The 14,686-nt window shown below is 50.5% G+C and overlaps 1 protein-coding gene across 10 annotated transcripts in view; it reads left to right on the forward strand.

Annotated features, from left to right (window-relative positions):
- The window catches only part of DCDC2C (doublecortin domain containing 2C), a 94,024-nt gene that overhangs the window by 6,357 nt on the left and 72,981 nt on the right, over positions 1 to 14,686 (forward strand). For all 10 annotated transcript variants that reach the window (XM_049095719.1, XM_049095716.1, XM_025454753.2 and 7 more), the window contains exons 2-3: positions 1,631 to 1,682; positions 12,325 to 12,401. In XM_049095719.1, coding sequence (XP_048951676.1) covers positions 1,631 to 1,682; positions 12,325 to 12,401 — 129 coding nt within the window. The remainder of the gene's footprint in view (positions 1 to 1,630; positions 1,683 to 12,324; positions 12,402 to 14,686) is intronic.

The following is a 14,686-nucleotide window of genomic DNA, read 5'->3' on the forward strand; positions in this document are numbered from 1 at the left end:
GGGATATTGCACATTAACGTCCAGTCTCTGCTCAAAGGCCTGCTCCCCTCTCTCCAGCCCCAAGGAAACCCACGCCCCACCAAGCCCTTCTCCGAGCACCAGCCTGATGATTCCAGTTCACTGCACCTCTGAGGAATTATCTGTTCTTTCTTTCTGTGGTATTTGTGTGTTCTTTGGAATCCAGCTTCGAAATAATAGACAGCATTTGTGCTTTTGTAGGATTTTTTATGCCTTAGTTTTTCTGCATTTATTTTTACTTTTCAAAAAAAGATTGATTTATTTTAGAGACAGAGGGAGAGGGAGAGAGTGAGCATGAGTGGGAGGGGTAGAGGGGAGGGAGTCCCAAGCAGGCTCTACGAAGAGCATGGAGCCCCATGTGGGGCTTGATCCCATGACCCTGAGATCACCACTCAAGCCAAAACCAATTGTTGGACACCCACCGACTGCCCCACCCAGGCGCCCCAGGCACTTATTTTTACTTTTTGTTTCCACTTAATGATAGAATAAGTTGTCTCATTTGGGGATTAGTGTTCATAGTCAAACATGGAATTTTGAGGGTGAAAACTGGAAGCAGAGCTCAGAGGAGGCTGCAAGGAGTGGTGGTAAGCCAGAGATCTGGGGCGGCCACGTGTAGCTTGGGTCCCATGGGTTTCAAAGCTGTGAGTTGGCTGGGACGTTTTATAACAAGGGTGTTCATGTAATAGCACGACATTTTAGTTTTATTGAAAAAAAAAATAGAGGATTTGATTGTTCAAAAGGATGGTGTTTTTAGTTGTCTGCATTTCCATGTGAAAACAGTGTCCTGGAGCAATGAGCTCTGCTCAGCTCAGATGGGAAGTGGGCTTGCACTCACCATAGTCCCCAGCATTCCCTAATGCTGCCCTGTGTAAGCATCGTCATTACCTGCCTGGCCTCTGTAGGCATTTGGCTCGTGACTCCTGACTCGACTGAACACTTAATTCCCTTTTCTTTCTAGCTGCCAACTCTTGGTCCATACCTGTCTGAATATTGCTAAAACTGTTGACAACAACACCAATCTCAGATATGTAATTTTTTTTAAATCAGAAAGAGACTTTAAAAGATATAATTAAAATTAAGGTGTTTATTATCATGAAAAAATATGTGTCCTATTTTTGAGGCATATGGAGAGCTCTCTGGAAGTTCTCACATAGGTGTTATGCTGGTGACTCTTCTTGGTGTTCACTTTTGGCAGAATGGGGACAACGATATAATTCTGTGTGATGGGGGGTGGTGGTGGTGCAGGTGATGAGCTGCACAGGAGGGATGCTGGGTGAGCTCACTTCTGGGCCCTTTGGTGACCTGGTAAATAAGGAGGTTGAATGAGATGATTGATACAGTTCCTTTTGGATTATTAAGGATATGGGAAGGAAAGAGTGTCACTCAGGAGGCAGTTTCCTGTGGGTGGTGTCAATGGCAGCTGCTGTGTGACATGGTCCTGTGGTGACCTTGCTGTTGGGTGTCAACATCCCACATGCTCCTCTTGACTCTAGTTTTAAGTTGCTGTGGAGTCGCGTATGGGAATGCCAAAAAGGAGTCCTCTCTTGAAGAGGCTCCCATCTTCCACTTCGATACTTACCTTCTAATTAGGTTTTTCTTTCTTCTTTTGCAGTTATATTCATATAGTGCCCAGAAAACCTACAAAGATGAGAAAGTTGAAGGAAGTAAGTATTCACTGCTAATTATTAAAGATGGGATAAATGGGGTGACCTGGGAAAATATCGAGTGTCAGTATTGAATCATGTCAGTTGTACAAAATCAGCATTTTGTAGGCGATGCCCATAGGGGCATGCTGCTCTCAAAGCCCGAATTCATTGTAAAAGCTTGTCATACTCATCAAAGCACTTCGTAACATGATGGAAGTCAGTAAAAATACTCTAAGACCGTGGTTAGGAAGACCGTCATCTTTGAGACACACTTGTGCAATTATTTATTGAAAGTCTTCACTTTTGTTTTGGGGGGATTTGGAAAGACAGGCATCAGGAAAGGCTATTTTAAGGTCCATCACTTAAAGTTGAAGTTAATTATCATGCTAAATTTAAAGATTTGCCCCAGTTCTCGACATTGTTGTGCTTGACAGACTTTTGAAAGGTCTACAGGGTGGAGCTTTCCATCACTCTGTTCACATCACCTGATTCTTAGCAAAAAAAAAAAAAATCCATTTAATAAGTATAAAAGAGATCCACTTTTTAAAATAAACAACAGAAATTGCTAGGTTTTAAGCAAGATATCCTGTTGATATTTAGAATGTAATATGGTTTTTATTTATTTTTTAAACATAGACTTGTCATTTTGTTGGGTATTCAGAGGTGAGATTTCAAGAGTATTTACTTCTCTCAGTGGTAGTTTTGGTATTTTGAATTTTCTGCTCCGTGAACTGGTGTGACGGCTGAATGGTGAGACATGTATCATGTACCAGGAAGACATCCATGCTGGTCCCCTCCCTCTGCAGTTTAAAGAAGCAGGGCTTCTGTGTGCCCTGGGATCTGTGCCCGAGGTCCAGTAAAGGGCAGCCTAGGAGCTCCAGCACAGGTCTCAAGCATGAGCCCTCAGAAGCATTGAGCTGTTCCCTTAGGGTCTGCATTGCAAGGCACGTGATGAATCAAGTCATATTTGTCATGTACCCACCCTAAACTGTGACTTGCCAGGGCAGTGGGCAACTTTCCAACAAGAAACACTCCTAGCAGTGACAGAAGTTCAGGGCCACCTGAATAAAGAGGGTGGGAGGTGGTGTGTGATTCTCCTCCTCCTCCTCCCCTTCTTCTTCTTTTTCTTCTTCTTCTTCTTCTTCTTCTTCTTCTTCTTCTTCTTCTTCTTCTTCTTCTTCTTCTTCTTCTTCTTCTTCTTCTTCTAGATTTTATCTATTGATTTGAGAGAGTGAGAGTCAGAGAGAGCACAAGTGGTGGGAGAAGTCACTGAAAGCAGATTGTGTTGTTGTTGTTGGATATGTAAATTCTGTCTTGGTGGGAGTGTAGTATTTTCAGGGACGTGTATCTGTGGTGTAGCCAACCTTGAATGAGCTTTGACTGAAGGAAGATTTGGTCCAAGAAATCTGTTCCCATGAGTGGACCCTAAAGATAGCCTGAAATTAAGATCTGGGTCCTTCTGTCCCATACGAAGATGGAGGGCTAGAGTCATAGGGCTGAGGTTTGTAGGTCATACCGGTGGGCGTCTCTCTCTTGCTATCTCTACTGCTCACCTAAACTACTTACCTTACCCCCTTTTGGTCATCTCTGATTACTTTTTTAAAACAATATTTTTAAAATTTATTAGAAAGAGAGAGAGAGAAGAGAGAAGAGAGAGAGAGAGAGATTGTGACCAAGATAGCATAAGCAGGGAGGAGAGGGAGAAGCAGACTCCCCACTGAGCAGGGAGCCTGACGTGGGGCTTGATCCCAGGACCTGAGCTGAAGGCATACACTTAACTGACTGAGCCACCTGGGTGCCCCAATATCTGATTACTTACCATTACTTAATACACCATGTCTTTGTGTTTCTTGGGGGACATACCCATAATTCTGGGGATAATATAATAATGAGCTAAAAGACTAGTCTTTTATTGATTGGACACCTGCCACATTGGACACCTGCTAAGGAAGTCAGCTGCAGCGGCTCCAATCACAGTAGACGCTGTCCTTCCCATGCCCTCCAGCCCAGCCCTGGAAGAGCAGGGAGGAGGAGAAGGCTGAAGGCGGACAAGATAAAACACGGTGCCCACTGTGGCTGGGTCAGGCCTGTGCGTGGGATGTAGGATTCAGATTTAAATTAGAAATGGCAGGCCTTCTTCTGTGTCTGCTGGGATGATCATGTGGCTTTTCATTTTTTGTTTGTTAATATTATGAATACATTGATTGATTTTCAGATATTAAGCCAACCTTGCATTCCTGAGACAGACCCCACCTGTGAAATATTGCCCTTTTTATGCATTGTTGGGTTTTATTTGCTAAACTTTTGTTTGTAATTTTTATGTCTATGTTCATGGAGGGATGCTGGTCTGTAGCTTTTTATTCTTGTAATGTCTCTCTCTAGTTTTGGTATCATTTCTTCCTTAAATGTTTGATAGAAGTTATCAGTGGAGTCAACTGGGCCTGGAGTTGTCTTTGTGGGAAGGTTTTTGACTACAAATCCAGCTGCCGCACTGGATACAGGGCTCCTAGGGTTGTCTGTTTCTTCTTGAGTGAACTTTGTTAGTTTGTCTCTTTTGACTTGTCCATTTCATTTTGGTTGTTGAATTTATTAGCATGAAGTCATTTCCCTTTTATTTTTTAAAAGATTTATTTATCTATTTGAGAGAGAAAGATGGAGAGTGGGCATGTGGGAGCAGGAGGAGGGGCAGAGAGAGAGAGAGAGGGAGAAGCAGACTCCTTGCTGAATGTGGAGCTGCATGCGGGGCTCCATCCCATGACCCTGAGATCATGACCTGAGCCGAAACCAAGAGTTGGAGCTTTACTGACTGAGCCCCCAGGTGCCCCATGAAATTGTTTATAGTGTTCTTTTATCATGTTAACATCTGTGGGATCCCATGATGTGACCTCCCTCATGCCTACCATTCCTGGTCATTTGTGTCTTCTCTCCATTGTCCAGGTGCTACTGTCTATAGTTTTATCAATCTTAACAATCTTGAAGAACTAACGATTGGCTTTATTGGTTTTCTCAATTTCTTCGCTCTGCTTTCTATTTCATTGGTTCTGCTCTGAACTTTCTCCTGTGTTGTTGGGTAGGGAGCCATGCTTCTGTGTGGGGTGACTTGCACCCTCACTTCTTTTCTGAGCCCATCGCTCTCCTCTCATGCTCCCCCCAGGTGCCCTTCCCTCCCAGGGCTCAGGCCTTCATGGATGGTTACTATGTCTTTGTCACAGGAGGGAGTGACTTTCTTTCTCTGCCATGTGATGCATTTGCATTTTTGTCAGAGATACTGTGGAGACAGCGTCTTGGCCCAACAATGGAGATTTAAAAAAATTTTTTTTATTGGAGTTCAATTTGCCAACATATAGCATATTACCCAGTGCTCATCCCATCCCATATTACCCAGTGCTCAGCCCCACTCAGTGCCCGTCACCCAGTCACCCCCTCCCCCCGGTCACTTCCCTTTCCACTACCCCTTGTTCGTTTCCCAGAGTTAGGAGTCTCTCACGTGCTGTCTCCCTCACTGATATTTCCCACTCATTTTCTCTCTTTTCCCCTTTATTCCCTTTCACTATTTTGTATATTCCCCAAATGAATAAGACCGTATACTGTTTGTCCTTCTCTGATTGACTTCACTCAGCATCATTCCCTCCAGTTACGATGGAGATTTCTGTTGTGGTGTCAGGCGGAGGAGGGGAGTGACTGGCTTGGGTGTGACCTGGGCCCACCAAGCGGTGTTGACCTGCTTGCTTGCCTCCTCCTCCCCTGTCTGCCGATTGCTGGGTAGACCTGCTTTTCCCAGCCTCGCCATGGAAGCTGATGCGGGTAACTTCCTCCTCCATTGGCTGGCATTTGTCAGCAGCTTCATTATTTCTTCTAACCCACGCTGTGAACATGGGAGCAGACTTAACCACCTCTGACCCTGGGGATACTGGTGAAGTTTAAATGTGCTATCTTGTGCTCACTCTGCTTTCGTTCTTTTCTTCTCTGCTTCTGTTTGCATTTTTCCTAATCCTCCATCCTCTTAGTCTCCCTCTTCTTTCTTCCTTTTTGGTTATTTTATTCATATGCCATCATTTGAGACTGTATGGTGATGTAGACGGTTGACACCAGGCCCGTCGGAGTGGTTGGTCTCATGTGTTACTATTTTATTTTTTCCAAAAGGAGTCATTGAAGGATGTTCTCTAAATGTTGAGCTTACCCCATGGATGCTCGCTGGGTGATTGCTTGCTTTGCATACTGTGGCCCCTCTGTTTGAAGAAGAGGCCTGAGGTTGCCGAGGTGGGATGAGGAGAGCGGGCGAGAGAGATGCTGGTGTACGAGGAGCAGCTGGCAGTCAAAATAGTTTGGAGAAGATAAAGCATCTTACAATATGAAGAAATAAATCACCAAACCAATAGGATTTGAAATATAGGAGTAGTTAGGTGGGAAACACTGTTGCTCTTGGTAAGAGTAACACAAAATGAGGCAACCCACGGCCCGCTGCCTAGCAAGAGGCCCCAGGTGACTTAGGAGCTCAGTGGACAGTGGTTGCTGTTGTCGTTGTTCGGCTGCAGAGCAGGGGCTGTCGTCGGGGCAGGAGCTCTCGCGTCAGCTGCTCTGAACTACCTGGCTGATTCCAGGCGAGTGGCTGGTCTCCAGGCCTCCCCAGAGACCTGGGAATGCCGGCCTGGCCCATCCTCAGCCTTTCCGCTCCTCTAGCTCTGCGACTTCCACTCAAGGCTCATGATCATCCAGCGCAGCCGCTGTCGTGGAGGGCACGCAGGAACCCAGACAGGGACCTGCCCTCCTGTGCCATCATCATGGAGAAACCCCCAGGGAGGTCTGGGCAGCGTCCCTGCGGCCCTCTCCACATGCCGGGAGGGGGCGGCAATCCCAACTTTTAGAATCATGATAGAACTTTACAAGGTACATGGTATCAGATGAGTCAATTCTAAAACCCCAGTCATAGTTCTTCTGTTTTATTGAATGTAAAAAAAAAACTCGACATTTTCCAAAAAATGGGAAATAAAAATTCATCATCATCATGACCAAGAAGGCCAAGAATCTATTTCTCCAGCCATGTTTTATTTTTATTTTTGTTATATTTTTAGAAAAGATTTTATTTATTTAAGATTAGAGAGCGAGAGATGGAGAGAGAGTGTGAGCAGCGGGGAGGGGAGAGGGAGAAGCAGACTCCCCATTGAGCAGGGAGCCTGACACTCCATCCCAGGACCCCGGGGTCATGAGCTGAAGGCAGACGCTTCACCGACTGAGTCCCCCCGTGTCTTAGACACACCTGCCTGGTCTCCCCATCTAGTGCCCACATGGTAAAAGCCGGGGGAGGGCTGCAGAGGTGCCGAGGGCTTGCTCAGATTTGCCACATTTCTATAGGCAATGGTGCCAGGGTGGGGGAAGCGTGATTCCCCACCTGCTTGCCTTTCCCACCCCGCACCTCGCTGCTCCAGAATGGCTAACCTATGATGATTCTTGGACGTTTTTGGAAAGAGTTTAAGCTGATTTTTTGGGTTTTGTTTGTTTTGGACTCAGAGGATCTCAGAACGAGAACTGAAGTGCCTTTGGAGGTGGCCCAGGGTGACCTTTTCCTTAATGGGCAGAATGAGCAAAGGAGAGCCCACTGTACCTTCCGTGGGGTTTCTGTGACCTGTGGCCATTGTGTGTCCCTTTACAAGTATATCTGTTTGGGCCCTTAGGCTAAGCAAAGGGCCACTTGTTAAGTGGTGTAGGAGCCTCTCTGTTACTCCAGCTTGCACAGCACACGCTCCAGACCCTGATGAGCACCGTTCACTAATTATGAGACTCTCCCCCTGATGTGGGTACGTGACGGGGTCTTTTCTTGGTGCTAGACTCACTTGGGTCTTTTTTGTTTGGGGTCTTGCACCTCAAACAGGCTGTGAGGATGTTCACTGAGGGTAGTCGGAGCAGCTGGATGAGGTGCCAAGACTAGAGACTTGGGAGGCTAACAGCAATAACAGCCGCCACCACCACCCCACCGCCACAGCTGCTCCCAGCTGAGCTCCTAACGCATTCCTGGCGTTTTGCTGAGCGCCCCACAATTGCACCTTCTCATCTCCTGTCACACATCCTGAAAGCAGACCTTACACGACAGGCACCACTTTCGTCTGCATTCGCACGCGAGGACACAGGTGCACAGCCCGTTCAAGGTTATCAAAATTGAAGGTGATGGAGCCAGTGCCCGAATCGCGGATGACTCAGACTCAGGACACAGCCTCCTAAGTGCCCCGCTGGCAGAGGTTCAAATCCCCAGTTTGCTAAAATCTACGATAAAATATTTTTTTGATGGCTTATTACGGCCAGGACGCTTTGCGACGGTGTGTTCTTGGTGAAGATTCTTAGCAGCTCGGGTTGTTTACACGCAGGTGTTTGGCCTGGTTATTTTGAGGGTGAGGTGTGGATGCAACTCCTGCTGCGGAGCAGGCCTAGTAAGCCAGAGCCGGAAATACACCTGCGGTAACCTGAAGGGTCTTCTGGCGTGGGTGTGGATTTGGTTTAATTACCTCGGACAGTTGGTTAAGGAGCCACAAAGCCCACTGAGCCCTTCAGCCTCTCAGGCAGATGGGTGACACGATTTCTGAAGCTGTCATCACCGCCAGACAGTTACAGAAAGCCACATGAGCTTTCTTAGGAGATTATATGCAGTTCAGAGGAAAAAAAAATCCAGAATCATGTATTTAATTGCTGGGGTTATTTAATTAGGCAGGTGATAGCAGGGTTAATGAATCATTAACACATAAAAAACCAATTAGCTCATTGTTTCCATAATTTGAGGCGATGAAGCAGAAAGCTGTTTCTTAGGGTAGTTGTACCTTAATAGAATTTTGCAGATAATAATTTCTGTTGTTTTGTTTTTAAACTAGGTCAGTAAATTCATGGTAGCTATTGATGCTCGAGGCTTTGATGGTGCTGCTATCAGCAGGCAGGTGGATATAATCTTCTAGATGGTGTGACATGGCTCTAGGTCTCCAATGACCTTGCGTTTTCTGGATTCTTCCTGGAGGAGCAGGGCTGTTTATCACTTGCCGTGACAGCGTCTATTCATTCACAGTCACGGCGTCCTTCTCCAACTCCTCCTGTGGGCCACTCGCTCTTCGGACTCTGGGGGTCCTTTGTCCCATGTGACAGTCGAGAGCTCTGCTTCTCAGGAGGCTTGCAGCCTATAAGGAGGAATCGATAATAGGTAAATAAATAAGCACGAACATTAAGACAGTATTAAATGCTGTGGTGGAAACGAATCTAGGGCGTGACTGGTCCGGGAGGGCCTCTCTGAGGAGCTGCTTCCAAAGTGACTTCCTCGTGCAGGGAAGAGGGAGGTGTGCAGACCCAGGAGAACGTTCCAGGCTCAAGGTCTTGATGTTCAAGAGCTGCAGGAGTGCGTGCGGGGCTGTGGTGTGGGGAGGCCGGGAGGGGAGGGGGTGTCGTGGGCGAGTAGCCATCGCCGCCACAGGGGCTGAGTCACAGGGTGACCACGGCGACTGCTGTGTCCAAAGGCGACTCTGCCCCGTGTGGGGAGGGGGTGAGGGTGGGATGCGAGGACAGCCGCCTGGCCAGCACGGTAGGGGCGGGGACGGCGAGCGCCGCGGGGGAGGGGGTATGGCTCTGAAGGGGGGGGGTTGCGGGCATGGGGGGAGGCGGAGACGTGCTAATGGTTTAGCTGCGGGCTGTAAGGAGCAAGGGACTCCCCAGTGTCTCCCAGGTTCTGGGGTAGAGATGGGGAAGTGGGGGGACGAGCAGCTGGCTGTGGGTCAGACCAGCATTCTCTCGGGGCCTCAGTGAGATGCAGATGCCCAGAGGCTGTGTCTCTCTGTCCCACCACCTCTCTGCGTCTCTCTCCATCCCGCCATCTCTCTCCGTCCCACCATCTCTCCGTGTCTCTCTCCACCCCGCCATCTCTGCATCTCTCTCCATCCCGTCATCCCTCTGCATCTCTCTCCGTCCCACCACCTCTCTGTGTCTCTCTCCGTCCTGCCATCTCTCTGCATCTCTGTCTGATGTGTTGGGAGACTCGGGTTCACTGCATGGGGAGTTATCACTACGGGGCAGGTGTGGTGTCGCGCGTCTTCTGTTATCTCACAGGCCCCTGCAAGCTGTGTCGTCCCCCCTGCAGACAGGACTGGACTCAGCTCAGGGCTCCATCGGCCCCGCAGGCTCGCGCGGGCAGGGGCAGGGCGAGGCGGGCTGGATGTGAGGCCTGGGCTGCAGGGTCCACGTGCCCTCGTCCCACCTGCGGTTGCCCGTGGCCTGCTCTGCCCGTCCGGGCCTCTCAGGCAGCCCTCCCTCCTGACTCGGTGGTTCAAGCCGCAGCAGGTGCTGGACGGGCCTTCTCCTCGGTCACCTCGCCGTGACTCGTCCTTCTGACCCTTCTCCACTCTACCCGGCGGGCCCCCTGCCTCCTCGGGGCCTCAGAAGACCCAGAATGGCATTTTCTCCTCCTCTTTTTAAAAACCAGTGCCGGGGAGAGCAGGAGATGCCCAAACTTTGTCACCCCTGTTAATGGTCCATGCAGCTCCCTCGTCCCTCTCATGGTGAACCCGGAGGACACAGGTCGGTGTTATTCTTGGCAAAGGAGCTTTGTAGGTGACTCTGACGCACGTGGGGTAACTGGGAGAGCTGCGACAATGTCACAGGTCTGGGTGGTCTGTGTGGGTGTGAGCGGGGCAGCCTGGCAGGACTAGGGAGTGGGGGGAGACAGGGCGTCCAAGCAGGCAGGGTGGGGGGACTCAGGGCGGTCAGGCAGGACGGGGTGGGGGGAGACAGAGCATCCAGGCGGGTGGGGTGGGGGTGTACAGGGCGTCCAGGCAGGTGCGGGGGGACACAAGGCGGTCAGGCAGGCGGGGTTGGGGGAGACGATGTCCAGGCAAGCGGAGTGGGGGGATCCAGCTGTGGGCCCGGGCGGTCGGCCTCTGCCCTCCTGCCCTCCCTGCTGGAGCAGGGCCCCGAGCGCCGGTGCCCACCTCGGGCAGAGCCTCTCCCAGCTGCAGGCCTGGCAGGGAGAGGAGCTCAGGGAGGCAGCGCGCTCGGGGCAGAGATAAGGCTCAGGAGCAAGGGAATGAGGGAGGGGTTCGTGGTTGGACCCCAGTCCCAGCCCCAGGCCTGCAGCTAATGGTTCCGGTACAGAGTGACTCGTCCCCTGCTGTGAGCTGCATGGTGGGCCTGAGACTGGTGAGGGAGGGGCAGCAGCAGGTGTGCAGGTGCAGCAGTGCCGGGGGCGGGGCTCCAGGTAGGGCTCTTGGGGGCGGGGCTCCAGGTAGGCCTCTGGGGAGGTGAGGCTCCAGGTCAGGGCTCCGGGGGTGTGGCTCCAGGTCAGGCCTTCCAGTGGCCTTGGTGTGAGGAAGGGTGGCTCGTGCATCTCAGCCAGGAGCTCACTGTGCAGCAGGGCCACCTTACAGGGACAGCAGCATGTGGCCTGGGCGACCCACTCATTAGAGGGTGTCATTAGAGGGTGTTTGGTGGAATGGGTTTAGCGCTGGCATGGAGTGGCTGTGCTGTGCGTGGTACATGGGCTCTGAGCTGGCAGGAGCCTGAGCAAAGGCCCTGTGCTGCCGAGGTCCTACGTGGAGCAGTGGAATGAGGTGGGTGCACTCGGGGAGAGGCAATGTGGGGGCCTCGTGTGCCCGGGGAGGCTTTTGGGCTATGGAGGGCTGGAGGGTGATGAGGCCCCAAGCTCTCCAGCTGGGTGGGCTGGGTGACAGGGAAGGAACACAGCTGGGGCAACTTTCAGGGGTGCTGATGGAGAGGCCTCGAGAAGCTCCGGGGCTGCGCGGGGCCATGGGCTCAATCCCCCAGTGCGCCAAGGGCGCAATCCCCTCCTCTTGCTTTTCCGGACTCTTAAAGGAGAAGACCGTGAGGAAGAGAGGTTCTGCTTGTCCACGGCAGGGCTCCCATCCTTGTCGCCCCGGAGGGTCTAGGCCCTGGGGGGCGTGAGGCTGAAGGTGAATGAGGCCCCAGGGGTGGCTCAGCCCCTTAGGTTGGAGTCGCAGGGAAGAGAAGCATCGGGGAGCCCGGGGAGGCCCTCTCACCACCTGGCAGGACATTTAGCTCGTCCCCCGTAGCCTAACTCAGAAACCTCAGTCATGGGATCCCTGGGTGGCGCAGCGGTTTGGCGCCTGCCTTTGGCCCAGGGCCCGATCCTGGAGACCCGGGATCGAATCCCACGTCGGGCCCCGGTGCATGGAGCCTGCTTCTCCCTCTGCCTATGTCTCTGCCTCTCTCTCTCTCTGTGACTATCATAAATAAATAAAAATTAAAAAAAAAAAGAAACCTCAGTCATTCTTGGCGCCCACAATTTGCCTGAGCCACATACCTGGGGAGCCCACCCGACACCTGCCGGGCGATGAGCTGCTGGGCGCCCCTTAGCACCCTGGTCGGTGTGTTTCCCCCGACCTCCCGTGACTGCTCCAGCCCACTGTGCTCTGCACCTGCGCACGGGACCTTCACCCCCACTGGAGTCCACAGCCACTGACCCCCATCCCCGTCACCTGGCCTGGCTGGGTGGGAGTCCCGTTCTGCTCCCAGCAGGGAATCCAGCCTCCCTGGAGCCCGTCCTGGGGCCTCCCTGCCTTCATTTAGGTTTTGGGGCCGTGCTCTGCAGGCCATTGGTATTTACCAGGTGTTCGCCAGTTTGAACTGAAGTCTCAGGCCTGCTTTTTTCTTTTTTTTTCAGATCAAACCAGTGGTACATTGTGATATGATTGTGCCGTCCAGGTGGCAGACATTTCATCGTACATCTCGACACGTTAAGTGAGTAAGGTCTTGTGGGTGAGAAATCACGACTGCTGTAGCTCCTTAAAGATAAATGTTCGAGCTACGCGGACTTGCCTTCACCCCTTCACCCCTCTCCCCTTCACCCCTCTCCTCCTCCCCTCCTCCTTCTCTCCCTCTCTCTGGCAGGGACACCTGTATGATTCAGCCTTTTAGGTGCTACATATCCTTTCTTCCCTTGAACCCTGATTTTGGAAAAACATTCCAATTGCCATGCTGTCCAACAGTTTACATGGAGGTTGAAATCCAAGGGCTTCACGCAGACAATTTGGTCTTAGGGTTTATTTATTTGGTTTTCAATCCAGCAGTTGCAGCTGCTGGGTGTTGAAAGGACACTCACGCGTGGCTTCCCCACCCTGAGCTCTTGCTGGCAGAGCCCTGGGGTTACAGGGAGTCCTGCTTCTGTGCTGCTCGGTGTGCAGGTGTCCAGAGTGATGGAGGCCACGTTCTGGGCCCGTCTGGCTTACGTTTTGGGGTTGGGACAAAGAACATACTTGACTCAACAAATCATTGGCTCAAATCCTGCCTTTAAAAAAAAAAAAAAAAGATTTTATCTATTGATTCATGAGAGACACAGACAGAAACAGGCTCCATGTGGGACTCGATCCCAGGACTCCAGGATCATGCCCTGGGCTGAAGGCAGGTGCTAAACCGTGAGCCACCCAGGGATCCCTCAAATCCTACTTTTATTTTACTGTCTTTGTGAATGGCACACACCTGGTCTCCCTGAACTGGCTCCCTTGCTTGTAAAACGGGACTCCCGAGCCGCGTGGCAAGGTGCGCTGAGGGCTCCCTGGCGACCTGTCCAAAAGGCCCACGCTGCCGGTCCCAGCTCTGACGCTCCCCAGATGGCAGTTCTCTCCAAATCCTCCTCGTATTGTGATATTTTAATTTTAATCCATAATATTTTACAGATTAAAGTCTCTGGTATTGAGGTGGGCATAGGTCACTCCCTTTTACCATGTTCTGCTCCCAGTGGACAGAATTTCAGCAAGAGGCAGGGGCTCTCCATGTCCAGGCGACACTAGCAGGGGCGTCCAGTCCTGGCTGCCGTCAGCATCTGCCACATTCCTGACCCGGTGCCCTCCATGCTTGTGCTGACCGTCAGGGGGCTGGGGGCCCATTGGATGGAAAGCCCCTGCTACATAGATTCCTCAGAGCCCAGACTGGGAAGTGGAGGGATGTGGGAAATGTGACCTGTTGATTAGTCAAATTTGGCCTCTTTCATCTCTCTTCAGAGCCTCCACGATCAAATACCTTTCCTTGCTCGTGTGCAGGGCACACACGTCAACAGCTAGGCCTTTCCATTGTGCCTTCTGCAAGTCTGAGAGCTGGTTTGAAAGGATGAGAGGCACAGTGTTTCCGAATTTTGTGAAAGACCTCTGGTTCTGAAGAATGTATAGAAATCTCAGGGGACAGGATTGGCTTATGGTCCTTCCTGGCAAAGAAGCATATTGCTAAAGCTATATATATATATATATATATTTTTTTTTTTTTTCTGGCATGAGCCAAGACATCAGTGATTCTCACTTATTTTGATGGACATTTTTCTATTACCACTTACACTTGCTCCATGCAGACCATGTACACATGTACTCCATGCATTATATTGGTGTGTCAGAAATTCCACTAGATGGACCCAAATATCCATTGAAACACAGTGTCTTATCTACAAAGACCTGATCATTTTTGCTTGGAGACCTTGTAACTATAAAAACAAGCAAACAAAATAGTTAAGATGGGTTCCAGAGGCTTCTCTCATCCTCATGGGTGGGGTGGTGGGGTGATGGGGTTGGGGTGGCTCATTGAGCATGTGCTGGATTTGGAGGGAGAGCCCCATGCTCCCCTGTCTGGGTCTCCTTAGAATTGAACTGGTCCAGGCGATATAAATTTGAAGTGGAGGTTGAGGCTCGATTTATGTCCTTCAGCCTCTAAGCAAGCTGTGTAACCTGGTACATGTTGGGTCATTGTAATCACCATCACAGGCACCTGACTGAAGTCCATTCCTAGATCCATGTGGTATTTCCTATTTGAAAAAAATTAGGGACACCTGGGTGGCTCAGCGGTTAAGCATCTGCCCGGTGGAGTCCCAGGATCGAGTCCCACATCGGGCTCCCCACATGGAGCCTGCTTCTCCCTCTGCCTATGTCTCTGTTTCTCTCTCTCTGTGTGTCTCTCATGCATAAATAAATAAAATCTTTAAAAAAAGAATTAAAATATTTCCTATTTTAATAATTTAAAATATGTCCTCCTTAGAATATTTA

Source organism: Canis lupus, chromosome 17 (assembly GCF_003254725.2).
Source record: "Canis lupus dingo isolate Sandy chromosome 17, ASM325472v2, whole genome shotgun sequence".
NCBI classification, from domain to species: Eukaryota; Metazoa; Chordata; class Mammalia; order Carnivora; family Canidae; genus Canis; species Canis lupus.